Here is a 17,208-nt window from a genome sequence, read left to right on the forward strand (position 1 = left end):
ACAGAAGCCACCTCATCCCTACTGAGGCTGAGCTCATCACGGCCCCTTCCCCAGTGCCCCAAAGACGCCCTAGGAGAGCCCCCCCTGGGCACTGCCTGGGCACCTTGGAGAGGTAGTAGACGCACTGCTGGAAAGCGTACAGCACCACCTCCTCCAGCGCTGCCATAGCCTCCTCGCTGGCCGTCAGCGTGCAGGAGAAGAGCGACTCCTTGGAGCCTGTGTGGAGACAGCCCTGTCACCCAGGCGCAGGCTGTAGCAGACCCTGACCCTGGCTCCCAGGACGCCTCTCCTGGGAACACAGGGTGAGGAACCCACGCAGCAGCCCTTGGAGAGACCCTCACCCCATGAAGTCAGAATGCTCAAGAAGAGAGAAGCCGCCACTCAGCACCAGGGGCTGCCGGCCCAACTGCTGGCCACACCAGACAGCCCGAGATGCAGGCTGGGAGGGGGCAGGGCCAGAGCAGAGGGACAGAGCCAGGCCCTCCCACCTGCACAGGCCAGCCTTGGGCAGGCCTGTCTGAGATCCAGAGTCACTGCACTTGTCAGTGCAGGACAGGACAGAGCTGGTGGGAAGAGGGATGGGCAGGCTCTGCGGGACGAAGCCAGGAGTGGACCAACACAGGGGACATGGGGTCTGAGACCCCGCCACAAAGACACTTGTGTCCACTAAGCCTCTGTAAGAAGAAGAGGCCCCTGCAAGCACCTAAGGAACCCGGCCCCCGCTGCTACAGGTACAGGGGCCTGGCCACCTGCAGAAAGCCCAGGCCGTGGGGATCCTACAAGGGTACGAAGAACACGTGCCATGACAGACAGGCAATGAGGCCTCCTGGGCAAGAGCTTTGGACAAAAAATCAGGAATGACGAAACTAATCCTGCCAGCTCTCAGGACAAGACCTCCAGGCCTTCAGGATTCTACCCACAGCCACTTCCTGAAGGTCAGCAGGGACCCATGGCCTCTGCCCTCTCCATCACTCTCCAGTTGCTCTGAGTCTCCCTGGGTCTCGGCGCCTGCCATGCTCACCCAGACCCTAGCCACGAGGCTTCTGCGTCATGCGCAGGACGGGACACAGGATCACTGCCCCCATGCCCATCACCAGAAAGAGACGCTCAGGCCCCACCAAACACAAGTCCTCCCGAGACCCGCAGTGCTGAGATCACAGACCCTGGAACCAGGGCAACGCCTCCCAGGAGAAGCAGCCAGGGACAGTCCCTGTGAGACCTCCACATTGCCCAACAGCACTGAGCACAGCCTGATGGCACCACAAGGGAAGGGCATCAAGAGGGCACTTGTAGGTCAGGAAGGTGGGCTGTCGGGTCCTGAGCCCTGACCACAGGGATCTCCTGCCCACAGCTCCCAGCCCAACCCCAGCACATGCCCCACACGGAGCAGCAAGCCCCGGAACAGCAGCAGGGAACCGCAGCTCCAGCCGCTCTTTACCACAGACCCGCCTGCTTCAGAAGCAAGACACGGGGAAAAGATGAGAACAAATGTGGAGTGGAGTGGAGGGGCAGGGGCAGCCAGATTGCAGGCACTGGGTTCCAGGAGCACCAGGCACCCGTGGAGCCTGGGCAGGCAGGCGGCTGGAGACCTGGGCCCCTGCAGTCATTCACACCACACCCAAGGCCTGCCAGCAGCAAGACCATGCCCCTCCCCGGGAGGGAGTCTAGCTGCTTTCACAGTCACTTGAGGGGGAAAGGGGCAGGGTCACAGTCTGAAACACCCATGGGACTTGGGAGGATCCATGTCAAGGGCCAACATTTCCCTCCATGTAGCCACAGGCTCCAAGGCCCCAGTAGTCCACAGAGGGTCCCACCTCCTCTGTCCCATAAAGCAGAGGAGGAGAAAATCCCCTCTGGCTCTGTCCTGTCCAGGTGCAGGGTATGTTCTCCCCCAACAATCAGTCTGTCACCAGAGCCCTGCCAGGACAGACAGGCCTGGCCCCACCCCCACCCTGCTGGCCCAGGGTTCCCAGGCACATGGTCCCAGCTGGTCTCCGTAGCCTGCGCCCCTCCCTGACCCAAGACAGGACCAGGCCCCCCGAAGCAGAGCAGGAGCCTGTCTTGATGACTGGACACTTCAAGGTCACTATGCAGACACTCCTGTCCCTCACCCTGACCATGGAGAGCCCCTCCTCTCAGGAAATCTACCCCCAAGGCACCAGGAGCCACCGCAGGATACCAGCTTATCTAGGACCCACTCTGGCCTTGACTTTGCAGGGCTCTTCCTGCGGAGTCCACGACAGCGTCCAGGGCAACACACGTGTCTGAAGACCAAGGCCGCGTGGTCTACCACGCGGCCTGCGCAGTGGTTTCATTAATGAGGTTCTAGGCATTAAGTTAGTTAGAAGAGATCAAAATAAAACACACAAACCAGTACCTTATTTTACGTTGCTAGGTCCGAGACGGCTTGCCTCCCTGGTTCCCGCCTCTAGCCGCCCAGCAGGGCAGCGAGGATTACTCAGGGCTAGCAGGAGAGAGAGAGAGCGAACACGCCTGGGAGCAGCCTTTTATTTGGGGGACAAGAGATTTAGGGGAGAATTCCATCCAATGAAGGTTGAGGGGGGGCTGCACTCCAAGGTCAGGGTCAGTGATTGGGTCTCCGGGGTCAGTGGTCACGCACACCCCCACACGGATGGGCTCTCTCATCAGGAAAGGGTCGGGATAGCTCCGACACAGCCAGAGCGCCTCAGGCCCTTAACGGGAGTCACCCAATCATGTGTCAGAATGGCTCCCCACAGCGTGGTCCATCTGCAGGTCTCCCGTGCCAAGTACCTGGCCTGTACGTCCCTTCCAGCTCAGAGAGGCCCGAGGGCGGCTCCCAGTGTGCCTCCTGCTGCGGCTTGGACCCTCAGAGGCAGGGCCCACTAGGGACCCACCACACCTGAGACGGGCCTCTCAGACGTGAAGGACAGCAGCTTTGTTGCTGTCACCGTAGAGCAAAGCTGTGTGAGATAACCCCTGGGCCACCCCCACAAGGCTCTGGACCCACGTCCCCTTGGTACCTGGTCCCACTGCAGGACAGTCCTGTCCTCCTCCCTGGCTGCTTCCAGGGAGGCCACCTCCCAGGCCACCTCCAGCCCCCCCGCGGCCCCCCCCAGCAGCCCTCAGCAGACACGCACCAGCTGAAACCCTGTGGGCCTGCAGTGCCACCTCCTCCGCAGAGCCCTCCCAGACCACCCGGCCAGAGTCCCCGTCCACTATTTTCAGAACACTTCTTACTGTATTTCATAAACCCTAAAAGGCACATTAAAATCCCCACATTTAAACCTCTGAGATTGACACAAGCTATGAGTTTGCAACTATAGGTGGCAACACCCGTCCCTCCTGAAGTAAGGGTGCACCTCTGATCCTTGCACGTGACCCATGGTGCATCTGCCTCTCCCCTACCAGGTGACCTGTGCGCCCCGGCCTCCCCATGAGCCAGACAGAGCAGGGCCGCGCCAAGATGCCCCCATTCGACAGGCCACGGGACGGTGGGGCCAATGGTGTCACGCACTGTGCATCCAGAGGCTTCAGGTTGACCAGACCACAGGCGCTGGGCCCAGAGGCAGTCCCCACACGCCAGCTGGAGTTCAGGAAACTCTGACATGACTCCACTCTGTTCCTGCAGCCAACTGTGCCCCAGGACCACACCCTGCCTGTGAGGGCCGTGTGGCCGCGGGGCCGCCCAGCTCACCTGTGATGTCCAGCTCCTCTTCCATGCTCTGCACGTACAGCGGGCATTTCTGCTGCATGAAGTACAGGAGCTCGATGGAGTTAGCCATCCAGAAGAGAATATGCTGCAGGTCCGGAAGCAGGTCGGCCATGGTGAAGCTGGCCCAGGAGATGGGCTCCTGGCTGCCAAGACAGAAAGACCGAGAGTTATGCTGGCCCACAGCCTTGGGCTGAGTCTGCTGCTCTGTCACATGGGACATTTGTTCTCATGGGACCCTGACCAAAACAACTACTTTTGTCAACCTAGTAGTGTTAGGCAGAGAGGCTTGGAACTATGCGTGAACCCACAAGATAGCAGAGGCCCCCAGATACCTAGTGGGACGGACAGCCAGTTGTCACCGTCACTGGTAAAGACCTCTAGTAAATAACCTGTTTCTGTCTCTTCTCTTTTGAAATAAGATAATAAAGTAGCTGTGAATGCTGAGAGCATGTGTGTGTGGGGGGGCTACATGCACAAGGAGGGGGTGAGGCCCATGGTTTCTAGAACAAGGAGCGTGAGCCTGGGTGTGTTATTTAAGAGTAAGAAATAGGAGCTTCACACAACATTAAACAAGGTTGTCACCCGAGGAGACAAACAATAATAGAAGTTCAGGAGATGCACTAATATTAGCTAAATTCTACTTTACTCAAGAAGGAAGTCAGGAGAAGACTGTGAAGTCAATGAAGCAAGGGGCCATGATCAAAGCCTGTTCTCTGGAGATCTGGAGGTAATCGTCAGAAAACCCCAGAGCAGACAATTAACCAGGTCACCTCAGACCTCCAGGAGGAGCAAGCAGGTGGCCGGGTTTTCATCATGAACCCTCCTGCAGTTTGGTGCTTTGTCCACATGGGGCGCTACTACTACGGGTAATTCAAGCAGAAGCTACCTCACCAGCATGGCCAGGTGCCAGCACCAAAAAGCAGTTCAGACCCCTCCTGAGGCCATCCTGAGTGGGAAATGAGCATCTTCCCTCCCAGACCTGCGGCCTCTCGGCTCAGAGGTCCCCCCTTTTTAAAAAAATACTTCTTTAGTTGTCAATGGGCCTTTATTTATTTATACGCAGTACTGAGAATCGAACCCAGAGCCTCACATGCTGGGCAAGCGCTCTGCCACTGAGCCACTGCCCCAGCCCTCAGGACTCCCTCTTTAGGGTATGGTGGCAATGTCAGGGTTGCCTGCCTCCCTCAGTGGCAGTCTCTAAGGCCACCCAACCATCTCTCCATCTCCTGGGCACTGGCCCCAGTATGTATGTCAACTGCCCTGTGTGACTTGAAGCTCCCTTTTGTCACTGTGCTGGGTGATTCCTTAGTTTAAGATGCCAGCACGTCTTACCCATCTCATCAACACACCAGCCCAGCAGTAAGCCCTGAAGGCTGTGTGGGCCGCCTGGCGTCCCCGCAGCTCAGGACAACATGGACACCCACCAGCTTCCGCAATCCCATCTTGTGGGCATGGTGGACGTCAGCTAGCTGTGCACCCCTGGAGCTGCGACTAGACAGGGGGTCCACCTGCAGACCGCCCGCCCCCATATCTGGCTCGGCCTGGCCTGGGGCGAAGACAGACCCCTGCTGCCTGATACCCAGCTAGGCTGGGACCCCATACCACCTTGTCCCCCTCACAGGGAACTCTAAATCACAAGCCAGGTGCCAGCTGCTCAGCCGCCACAGGGCATCTGCGAGCAGTCTCTGCCCAGGACCTGGAGGGGCTCTTGGACCCCACCTGCACCTGGAGGGCATCAGGATGAAGGCCATCAGAGGGGCCCAAGGGCAGCACCTGATGTTGGTGTCTGCTCTCAGTCCAGGGTCCTGGAGGACTCGGCAGTGTCCTGGGAGGGAGCTGCTGAGAGCACGCAGGGCTGGGCTCCGAGAGGTCGCGGCAAGGCCAGGTTTGTTTTTCTCCTCTATCCACGAGTCTCCCCAGGGCCTGAAGTCCCCCTTGCTCTCTCTGATGTAATTCACTTTTGTCCACAAACAAGGCTGACATCTCTCGGTCCTACTCCTGGGTGGGGACCAGACCGGCTTGGGCGGCTCCTCCTCACTGCTGCCTTGGAGCAGGGCCAACCCCTGCTCCCGCCCGTTCTCCACAGCCACCCGAGTCCATGTGCACACAGCACTGTCATTTAGAAAGGGTCAATTTGCTTTTACTATTTACTGTCCTTCTTAATTTCACCCTAAGAAACCACCCTCCAGCCACTGCCACCTGGAGCTTCGGTATCAAGCCCCAGCAAGGTCAGCACGGCGCTCCCCAGCCGCCAGCTAAGCCCTGCACCGGGGCTCCCTCTGAGTTGGGCACACGGAGACCTTCCTGCACAGCCTATGTGGACGAGGGGCAAGTTCAAGCCTCCTGGCAAAGAAAGATGCCCCACAGGCCAAGAGCAGGTCCCTCTGGAACTCAGCGAGGAGCGCGAGGGCCTGCATGGCTAAGCAAGGCCAAGGTGAGGCCTACAGAAGGGCGTGTGGAGGGTCCACAGCTGGCACTGGGGCCCGCAGGAGGCAGGCAAGGCATCCCGAGCTGCAATGGGAAGGCGGACAGCAAATGTGGTGGCAAAACCTGGACCTGCTCAGCCCGTCCACCAGGAGAAGAAGGCACGCAGGTGGTGCAGTGCCACCTGAGTTACAGCGCACCGCCAAGAGCAGCTCAAGTCACATCTACTGACCTGGCGCCTGTAAGAGAGAGCCAATCACTACACAGCTCATCCTGTGCAGCTCACTGGGTGGACGGGAGGGGTGGGGGAAATGACCTTGTCACATGCAGCAGCTGCCTTGGGCCTGGGGAGGGATCCGGGAGACAGCGGGTGCTGGACTTCCTGTTATGGCAGCTGAGCCTGGCCTGATTTCAGGAGAGAGCATGTTCCTGTCATGTTTGTGCAACAGTGAAACGAATTCCGCTGGAGGACCATGTGGGGACAGGACGGCCAGGCCACAGAGCCACAGAAGGCTGGACTGCAGTGAGGTGGATGGGCATGGCACCAAGGGATGACCAGGGCAAGGACTGGCAAGGTGACAGTCTGGCAGAGCCACCACTGACAGAATGAGAAGAGGTGACAAAGGCAGGCAGAATGGACAGGGGTGTTCGGGACGGGGCATGGATGGAGGGAGCAGGCAGAGGACAGAGCAAGAAGATGGACCAGGCAGAGCTGAGGAGGGACCAAGAGGGACCAGGAAGGTCCTGCAGAGGCCCATGGACCCCAGGACAGCAGGTGGAGCAGGACAGGGGCCACACACCCAGCAGCCCATGGAACACTGTGGGGAGAAGCAGAAGCCTCCCGGGTCCTCAGACTCTGGATGTGATGGCAGTGTTACCAGGTGGGGGACAGAGGATGCCAGGCTGGGAGGCTCAGGAAAAAAGGCAGACAGAAAACAGAGGCAGTAATGCCACCAGAGGCCCAGAGTCAAGGACAACAGGGAGGGAAAAGCAGGGCAGCCATGGAGGTGGCAGAAAGGCTGAAGGAGCTGCCCCCTCCCAGGTGTGGAGGCCGAATCCAGTGGACAGCAGAGGCCGTCCCTCCATCCAATGGCAAAATTTGAGCCTACGTGAGGCTGTTTGGTCTCAGGAACACTTCGTGCAGCAGCCCTGAGCACAACGCTGTCCAGCTAAAGACCTCTGGGACACCAGCACTCTGACCCCGACTCTCTAAACCCCAAACATTCTGAATCCCAAACACATCTGGCCCCAAAGATTAGGGATGAAGGACTGTAGGCCTGAGGATGACACATGGCGATCATCTATTAAACGTGAGTGCTGGCACTCTAGCACATAAACCCTGGGGCACCATTAGGAACGAGGAGTCTCCCTGAGCCCCATGGAGGCAGGAGGGTGACGTGTGTGGAGGTGCAGGAGAAGAATGCCTCAAAGGGGTCTTCAGCCCTTGAATTTCAAGTCAGAGTCCAAGTTCTGAACACAGAAGCACAAAACCAAGTTCTGCAGACAGCCTGCGGGGCCCTGGCAGCCAGGGCTCTGAACGCAGGCAAGGACAGAGTGGAGATGAGTCCAGAAGAACTGGAGCTGCACCCCACAAAGCCCAGGGCTCTGCATGGGTCCACAAGGCCTCTGCTTGTTCAGTGTGTGGGGAGAGGGGACAGAATCCACAGGAACACCCTCAGCCTACACCACAGAGAGGGGCACACAGCCATCGGGGGGCGTGAGCAACCCAGAAACAACAGCAACAGGCCCGAGCTGCAGGACCAAGTCCTGGGACAGCAGGGGGCCTCCACATGCAGTGCACACTGGTCACCACAGAAAACTACACTGACTTCAGTGGGGAAGGGCCAAGGGAAGGGAGAATCGCCCCAAATACACCACCCAAAGACGAGGCGTGAGGTCATGCAGCAATCATATCTCAAGGGACTAAACAAATCAAAGAAAGACTGTAAACCGTGATTGAACAGGCATAGGAAAAGAGAAGAAGGACTGAGAGGCCAGGAGCGATTGCTGAGAACGCACCAGGAGCAGGCAAGACAGGAAGGAGCGGTGGAGAGCTGCAGGACACAGGGACTTGCAGGGCAGATACGGTGGCGGGAGTCCCTGGGAAAAGCAGGGCCAGGCAGAGCTGCCAGACCAAGAACAGCCGTGTGTTTCCCAGAACCCCGACCAGGAGAAACACAAACAGAACGAGCCCAGAAATATCGGGTGTAAAACTGACCACCTGAAGAGAATCTCAAAAGGCAAAAGAGAAAACTAATCACAAAAGAACGAAATTAGACACACACACGACTTCTCAACAAGACAGGGTGCTAAGAGATGATGGAACCACATCTTCCAGGGCTGAAGGGAGAGAGCTGACCTCCTCCCTAAGAGGTAAGTAGATGGAGACATTTCCTGACACCACATCCAAGGGCTGGCCACCACAGAGCTGCACTCAGGATGACTTCAGTCCCAAGGGAACATTCCGGAATGAGGGAGCGGCACAAGAAGTCACGATAAGGAGAAAAACACTGGTAAGCAAAAGCACGTGGGTAAATCAAGATAAACACAGATTATAAATACAAATAAAAACAAAGAATGTCATGGGGAATGACAGGGTCGAGAGCAAAGAGAAACTCAAATAATCCAAGTGATAAACTGAGAGCCAGAGGTGGGACGGGATGGGAGCCAGAGCATTCTAAGACCTAATCTTGTGTTCCGCAAAGAGAGATGTCAATATTTTCAGCATAACTCTGAAACCAAGAAAGGAGTTTCTAAAATCTAATGGGATAAGGAAGTATAAAAAAGAAAGACAATAGGCACGGTAAACAAAAACCACAGTGAACTTGGTAAAAATATCTCCAGTACGTCAGTAAGTGTAATAAATGTAAATGGGTTAAACTTGCACACTAAGAAAGAAGAACAGACTGTGTAAACCATTACGTTCAGAAGTAAAAAGACAGAAAGATTCCAAGGAAGAAATGAAAAAACTTACCAAGACAACAGAAACACACGAAAAGTGACACTGTATTAATATCATAGAAAAAGGCAGTAAGAATTTTTAGGAAAAAAGAGGGACATGACTTTGAAAGTAACCGTTTCAAAGTATGCCATTGAAGCTGTAAGCCCCTCACTGCAAAGCACCAACAAAAATAAAACAAAGCCAATAATTTTTTAAAAGAAACTTACAAATTCACAAGAACAAGGAGAAATGCTAACTTATTCATCTCAAAATCACAGTTTAAGCTGGCAAAAAAAGTTAGTGTGCAATCAAATTAAGTAGACGAATGTGAGCTCATAGACATGCTGAACATTAGACAAAAAATACTCTTCAAAGCACAGATAGAATGCTTGCAAAAATTGGTCACAAACTAGCCAACAAAGGATTCTTAACAAAATGAAAAATAAGAAAAAAGTCTTACAAACCACATTTTCTTATCATATTGTAACAAAATGAAAAATAGAAGCACAGAAAAGCTTAAGTATATAGAAATTCGAAAAACATTCAAAATAATTCATGAATTCAAGAAAAATTAAATACTAATTATGCAGGAATAGGGAACTAAAGCATGGTTCTACGTGAGAAAACCTGGCAGTGCAGACCCCACGTTAACAGACGAGAAAGAAGGGGGAGGGGGGTCCCAGATGTAGGCCGGGGTCCCATGAAATCCAAAGGCCGTTCACATTAAAAAGAAACAACAGGCTCGCAGCAAGCATGGCAAAGCATGGGCCATGATAACCCAGGTGTGGGTTCGTGGTGCCTGGCAGCATATCCTTCACTGTTCTCTATTTTGGAAGTGGTTCATTTTTTTTAAAAGGAAAATCAAACAAACAAACAACAACAACAACAAAAAAAAAAAAAAAACCAGGAGTGTGTGTTCAGAATGGAAACAGGACTGACTGCATTAGGCCCTGGTGAACGCTCTGGGGCGCAGTGGAGCAGATGGGCTGGAGGGAAGGCCCGGCTCTTCCGGTCAGTGGAGAAGCTGGGTCCACCCTGTATCTGCTTCATACCAAGGGTGCTGGGGGCTCCAGGCCACCCACATACAGCCACTGGGACAGAGGGGCCTGGTCTTACCTGTACCTCAGCACACAGGAGGAGGGCTGGGCAGCTTCTGCCACCTCTGTGCCCCTTGGCACTCTGGCTGTGTTGAAGCCCAGCAGGTAAGTCCCTGGAGAGGCCCCATACCCAAGCTGGCCCTGTCCCAACTTTTACCAAACTCCCCTGAAACAGAAACCCAGGAACTCAAGCCCTGCGACTGCACCTACAACTTGGCTACCTTCCTGCATCTGCCCAGTGTTGCCCCTGCTGGTTCTACAGGAAGCCATGCCTGGGTCCCCACACAGCCTCAGACCCCAGAGGCCGTGGCTCCGCTTGGTACCTCTGTCGGATCTTGCTCTGGCTCCTCACACTGGCAGGAGCCAGGGAGTGAGTGGGCCTGTGCAAGTGAGTGGCACCTTGAGCTCAACTGCACCTGGGGGACACCGAGAAGGGACAGTGACCCCAGCCCTGAGGCCTCCATCTGAGTGTCCCCAGCTCCTACTTTGAAAGGGGGGGTGAAATCACCTGCAGGGCCCCAGAGCACATGCGAGCGAGCACATGCGGCAATGGTGAGCTCTGGTTTTGAGAGGGAGGCATGAGCAGGAATGAGGCTGGCCTCTACCACGCTGTGGCCTGACTTAGCCAGGATGCCACTGGTATGTGGAGTCCCTGGGAGCCCCACAGATCCGGTCCCCTCTCTGGATTCCCTGCCAGGCCTCCTTTGACTCAGCCTTCAGTGTTACCACCTGAGTAGGGCTCTTAGGGAGGTGACTTGGTTAGGAATCCATGTGTATGTGCACGGGATCATATGATAGGTGCAGGGAACTGTCCTTCTGCATGCTTTTTAGGTCTGATGACACAGAAAGCAAGTGGCTGCGGTTCAAGGACTCTCACATGGCAATGTCCACAGAACAGACACACAGCACTGCTGTCCCTACAAACCAGCCCCACAAGAGGTGCTTCTGAAGGGTGTCCACACAGAGCGGGCTGCAGGGCTCAGCGTCTGCACATCTGTCAGACAATCCAGATGGCACGGCTGAGGCCCAGCAGCAGCACAGGCTAGGGTGCGGGTCTTGGACAGAGCAATACATGGCCCCATCTTGCAACTGAGGGCTGCGGGCTTTTCCTGAAGGGAGTGGGTGGTTATCAGGAGAATGGGGCAGGGAAGATGGGCACAGGCTTTGCCCACTCCGCCCTTAGGAAATTTCTACCCAGAGCTCCCCAGGGTGCTGATGAGAGAAATGGACACAACTACTCTGAGATGGAAGGCCGCTGGTGAAGCGCGGAGGGGAGTCCCGGCATCCAGAGGCTCCCTGAGGACTTAGCTCCCCGGAAAGCAGGAGCCCACAGGGAAGGTGCAGCTGAGAGGCGGGGACAATAACTGGACCGTACTTACAGTTGCGCCTGCTTCTCTGCTAGCTCTTTGGTTTTCTCCTACAGAGAGAAAGAGAGAAACAGGACAACAGGATACCTCCAAATACACGATGCTCCATCTCCATGAAAAATAGGGCACACTATCCCAAGACACCCTGTGAAGGCTGATATTTGATTCTCAGTGAAGTTGGAAAGAACTTTCCCATCCATGACTGAACGTGATCTACACACAATCAGTCCACAGCCCTCAGCTCACACAACTGGCCATTTAGAAAATAGTAAAGACAGGACAAACATTTGACAGATACTAGAATGAGTAGTCTAGTAACACTCTTTGTTGTTACTCCTAATATACACATATTGAGATGCCAGCCACAGTCACAGCAGGCAGACACACGTGTGCCTGGACATTTACAATATAGGTAAACGGGGCTGGGGATGTGGCTCAAGTGGTAGCGCGCTCGCCTGGTATGCATGCGGCCCGGGTTCGAACCTCAGCACCACATACAAACAAAGATGTTGTGTCTGCCGAGAACTAAAAAATAAATATTAAAAATTCTCTCTCTCTCTCTCTCTCTCTCTCTCTCTCTCTCTCTCTCCTCTCTCACTCTCTCTTAAAAAAAAAATATAGGTAAACGGCCCAGAGGGGAGCAGCTAACATCTTCTGTGTGTTCTCTTAATCAGCAATTGCTCTTGCTTTAGCAGCAAACTAGTCTCAGTCCAATAGAACCCTGGTTGCTGGCTTGGTGCTCGTGCCCTACTCCTGTACAGTGTGCACATCCACCTACCTGTGTGTTTGCTAAGAGGACAGGGGAGTGGCCCTGGGAGCTGCTCTGTAGGAACATGAGAAAATTTATAGCAAGTGGAACTCACAGGGGCTCTGCTCAGGCCAGAGCCGAAGTGAGGAGATGCCACGGGTGCAGGGCCACCTGGATATAGACACCTATGTCTGCGAGCTCAGGATGCTATGGGAGCAGCTCCTGTCTGCCAGCTTCAGCTTCCAAGCTTGTGCAACACGGCAGGGCTGGGTCCCCGTAGGAATGAACCAGAGTGAAGAGGTGGCCGTGGGTGAGGCTCAGTCTCGTCTTGCCACTGTGCCCTCTCGTCAAGTGACCTATGCCCTCCTGGCCTCAGTTTCCTTGCCTGTAACATGGGATACAGCACCTGCCCAGTCAGGGTAGCTATGAAGGTTAATTGGGTCAAAGAGCATTAGCGGGGCTGATGAGTGCCAGGCACAGAGCACACTCAGAAAATGCCATGAGGTTCCCCGTCCCCACGCACATGATTATAGATGGTGCGTGGCCATGCTGTGGGGCCCCCTGTCACATTCCAGCACACCCACAACGCCTATGGGTCACTCTATGAACCTCTTGAGGGGATGGCCCATCAGGCTTATGCTTCCAAAAGGTGTCACCTATTTTAAATGTGGATGTTTTAAAAATTTGTTTTAGTTGTTGACAGATCTTTATTTTATTTATTTATATGCAGTGCTGAGAATCGAACCCAGTGCCTCACACACGCTGAGCAAGTGATCGACCACTGAGCCACAGCCTCAGCCCCTAAATGTGGACTTTAATACAAGAAAACTGACCAGGTACCACACGGCCCTGCCCACTAGAGATGAAAGAAGGCCTCTGAACAACTCCAGGTGACTGCAAGCCTTCCTCTGAGTCTTGCGATTCAAGACAGTGGGGCAGGAGCTGGCAGGGAGGCTGAGACCATGAGGCACCCCCAGACAGCCTGCTCCGGTGCTTGTCCAGCCCAGTGGGGTGACAATTCCAAGTAATCCCCAGGGCCATGCCTGGAGTCCCTGTGAGCAGGGACCAGCCCTGTGGGTGGAGGCCGGGGTACGATACCAGGGACAAGGCCCAGAGGAGTTCTACCCACAGGACCACAGCACCAGGTTGAGACTCTGGCCTGACAGAGAATCTATCAATGTCCAAAAACTGACCAGTCCTGCATCCTCACTACCAAGGGAAAAGGGTGTCAGCGGGGGACAGCTCAGGGGGACAGCAACTCATCTGCCCCAGAGAAAAGTGCCAGCACTGATCCGTGGTCAGGGGCCTGCGAGAGTGCCCAAGGTCCCTGGGCCCTGCAGTGCCCAGCCTCTGGGGTGTCTCATTTCTGGGCATGTGATGGTACCAGGCCAGGCTGGACCATAGGAAAGGACAAAGCTCAGAAGCAGCAGCCAACTCTGCACTACCCAGACCCACATGGAAGCCTGGAATGTGGTGCAGCTGCCGTGGGCCTGGAGGTGAGGGGTAGACAGACCAGAGAGGCTGGCCCTTTACCCAGCCTGGCATTGCCACGAGGCAATCAGAGAGGAATTGGGACCTCCCCCTGACACAGGCAGAAGCCGGAGGCTGTCCCGCTGCCCACGGACACTCTGCGGTGGCCTGCGCACCCAGCCCACTCACCCACACTGCCTCGCGGATCCTCTTGGCTATCTTGAGCAGGAGCTGTCCAAATGTGCCGGGCTCGAAGTGGGTGGCCGAGTGCTGGACACAGAGGCATAGGAGGAAGGCAGGGGTCAGCTTGTAGTCGTCCCCCCCGGGCTCAATCAGCGTCATGACTCTCTGCAGCAGTGCATCCTCCTCCTCAGGCTCAAACTCCAAGAGCAGCTGCCGCCGTCGCGGGACAGCAGCCAGCACGGAGGAGGCATTGTCCCCAGCTCCCAGTGCCATGCCACACATCCTGCAGTTCTGCGGCGCAGCCCGGAGCCGCGCCAGGGTCCCCGCGGGCAAAGGCCGCGCCTGCGATGGGTCCTTGAACAGCAGCAGGTAGTAGAGGCCCAGGGAGAGCAGGTCCCCGTGCTGCAGTGCCACAGTGCTCCACCCCACCTCCTTGAAGTTGACGGAGATGGGCGCCCCAGGGATGGGCTCCAGCAGCAGGACCGCCTGTCCCTCGGGGGGCTGGTACCGCCGAAGGGTGCAGTGCAGGGGCAGGATGTCAGGGGCCGACAGGCTGATGCTGGGCTTGCTGGAAGGCGTGCGCTGGCCCACCGTGTGCCGCTCGCGGTTGAGCACATACACCAGGCTGTCCTGAAACACAACGCCTGACTCAGGGGTGGGTCCCCACCTGCCCAGACCAGAGCAGAGGGTAAGAAAGGGGAGGAACAGGTGTTCCAGTCTCTGGCTGGGACTGCTGTCCACCAGACACACCACACTAAGTCGCCCACCCCTGGCCACCCAGCCTGTGCTGGGGAAGGTGGTTTCCCGGAGGAGCCTTGTGGGTGCGTGAGAGGCCACACCAGAGGCACAGGGCTGATGTGAGTCCTTGGGTGGGGCTTGGGGCTGCGGGTGTCAGCGGGGGGCTCACATGCTGCTGGCTGTAACCCTGCAGGAGAAGCAGGTGTGGGGACTGGTACAGGCAGTCACGCATGGTGTCTTGGCTGGGCTCCTCAGGCCCCTGGGCAGCGTCAGACAGGGTGGTGGCCAGGTTCAAGCTGGTCTCACTGACAGTGCGGCGCAGCCGGGGTGGAGGGGAGCTCCGGGCAGCCCCTGGGTCCACGGCCGGGGTGCCCTTGGCACGGACCCGCTGCAGCCTCCGGGCTTGGGCATTTATTCCTGAAACAGAACCAACACAGGTAAACGGGCCTGACTGTGACCATCTCCCAGGTCCTCCTGCATCATGTGAATCTCCTAAGACACTGCTGACACCTGTCACAGTTCTATCAAAGCAGGTTTACAGGAGGCTCAAGGAACTCTGTCCACTGGCTGTGCCCTCCGAAAGGACAGGCAGCACCTCAGGATCACAAAGCACCCCCAGAAAAGCCACCCCCAGGGCAGTCAGGAAGAAAGCACCTGCCCTACAGAAGCCCAGTGATACATGGCCTGCACTGTGGGCCCTGGGCCAAAGCCCATCAAACACTCCTCCCACCAAGCACCAGCTCCTCTCAGGTCACCATGTCATCCCAGAACGTTGTCTTGTCCACCTACCTGCCCTGTCCTCCAGCCCCGCGTGTGGAAGGCTATACTTCCCTGGGATGAGACACAGTTGGTCATCATCCCTCACTAGACGAGGGGGAGTGATCAATTACCACAGTGTCCTGTGGGTGGCTTCCGCAACAGCATGCCTGCCACCTTCCCAAGGCCACCTGGACTCCATCAGGCTAGAACAGGCATATGCACAACACACACACATGCACACACAAATACATGTACACTCACATGTGCACACACACTCATGCACTCACACCAGCACTGCACCACAGTCCTCATGCAACTTAAAGGCGAACAGACATAAACATGGGCATATGCACACTCATGAGCGCGCGCGCGCACACACACGTACACACAGCCCAGAAATCACACACATCCCGTAAAAGACCTTTAAAATCTCATGCTCACAAGTACAGGAAGCGCTCTCTGAACCGATGCTGCGGAAGGCTTGAGCAGGATGGGTGGAGCCCAGGAGACCCCAGACCCCTCAACATTCCCAGCGACCCCAGCGCTTTCTGCCGCACACCTCTGCTGGGTCTCCTCCAGCCTTATCCCCTGGTGTGGCATCTTTGTCTCCAGCCATTCCAAACAAAACCAGACAAAAGCCAGAGGAAGGAGGCTTGTGAGAGCGAGAGCAGTGGCCGGTGCAAGCCATACCAGGATCTGGCGGCTGAGCCCTGTCCTTCCTTCCAGAGGCCGCCTGCGCATCTGCAGCCCGCAGGGGGCCGGGGATGCCGGGAGGCCTGCTAGCTGCAGCGCTGAGGCCGCTCCACCCGTCGCACCCCTGCTCCTGCCTGCTGCCAGCCAGACCGGGAGCTGAGCAGGTGCCCAGCAGGTGGGGTCGGAGCCTAGCCTGTCCCACCTGTCACACTGGCTGCAAGAATAGCAGCAGACCCACAGCCTGGCCTCACCGCACAGCCTGGGGCCAGATCTGAAAAAAGAACACAACAGTTCAAATGATGCTCCAGCTCCTAAGTGTCCCCAGTGGAGCACCAGGCTGCAGGAGAGCGTGCTCAGTATCTTGAGCAGCAAGCCAAGAAGGGGGGGCCTGTCCTCTTGGCTTCCCAGGGTCTCCAGAGGGCCCCAGCCCTGATGATCAGCACACAGGGTGTTCCAGGAGTTCCCCAAGGCTGCTGTCCCATGCAGAAGGCACACAGCAGACTGGACCCTGCTCTTCCAGATGGGGACTGGCACACTTCTCTGGGGTGACCCCCTTGCAGGGCTGGGCTCTGACTCACCCCTGGTCTACCCATCCTGCACGTGGGAGCTGGGGATGCCCAGGCCCACTCAAGGTTTGTGTCCTTGATCCTGGTGGGTTAAGGGCCACAGCCTATGGCTCCAGGCAGCAGCAGTGGTGACTACACCAGGGCCAGGGGCACGTGGGCACCTGAGGGCAGGAGGGCTGTGGAGCAGCAGCAGCTTCTGTGTCTTCTGTGGCAGCGGCTCTCGCGGCCACTGTGGTGCCGGCCAAGGGGACAAAAATCTGACTGCTCCCTGTATCCTTTCCCTGCCACGGTGCAGCCAGGAGGACACCTGGGCACACACGTGTGCACATGTATACACACAGGCTGAACCCTGCATCAGGACGGCCTCACGCACAGGCCACCTGAAGGGCCCTTCCCTGCGCACCCAGTGGTGGGTGCAGACTGCCAGTTGAGACGCCACCAAGATCACGAGGTCCAACACCTGCGTGACAGACCTAAAAGCACCTGGACACCGCTGAGCATGGCTGTGGCTTGTGCAGAAGTAAACAC

The 17,208-nt window shown here is 56.5% G+C and overlaps 1 protein-coding gene across 4 annotated transcripts in view; it reads right to left on the reverse strand.

Annotated features, from left to right (window-relative positions):
• Window positions 1-17,208, reverse strand: part of RADIL (Rap associating with DIL domain) — a 56,396-nt gene that overhangs the window by 10,212 nt on the left and 28,976 nt on the right. For all 4 annotated transcript variants that reach the window (XM_081297748.1, XM_081297750.1, XM_081297749.1 and 1 more), the window contains exons 3-7: window positions 14,832-15,079; window positions 13,931-14,554; window positions 11,536-11,573; window positions 3,677-3,837; window positions 104-216 (exon numbers count right to left, since the gene is read on the reverse strand). In XM_081297748.1, the coding sequence (XP_081153874.1) occupies window positions 104-216; window positions 3,677-3,837; window positions 11,536-11,573; window positions 13,931-14,554; window positions 14,832-15,079 (1,184 nt within the window). The remainder of the gene's footprint in view (window positions 1-103; window positions 217-3,676; window positions 3,838-11,535; window positions 11,574-13,930; window positions 14,555-14,831; window positions 15,080-17,208) is intronic.

The sequence above is a fragment of the Spermophilus citellus genome (genome assembly GCF_964194105.1).
Source record: "Spermophilus citellus genome assembly, chromosome: 6".
NCBI lineage: Eukaryota > Metazoa > Chordata > Mammalia > Rodentia > Sciuridae > Spermophilus > Spermophilus citellus.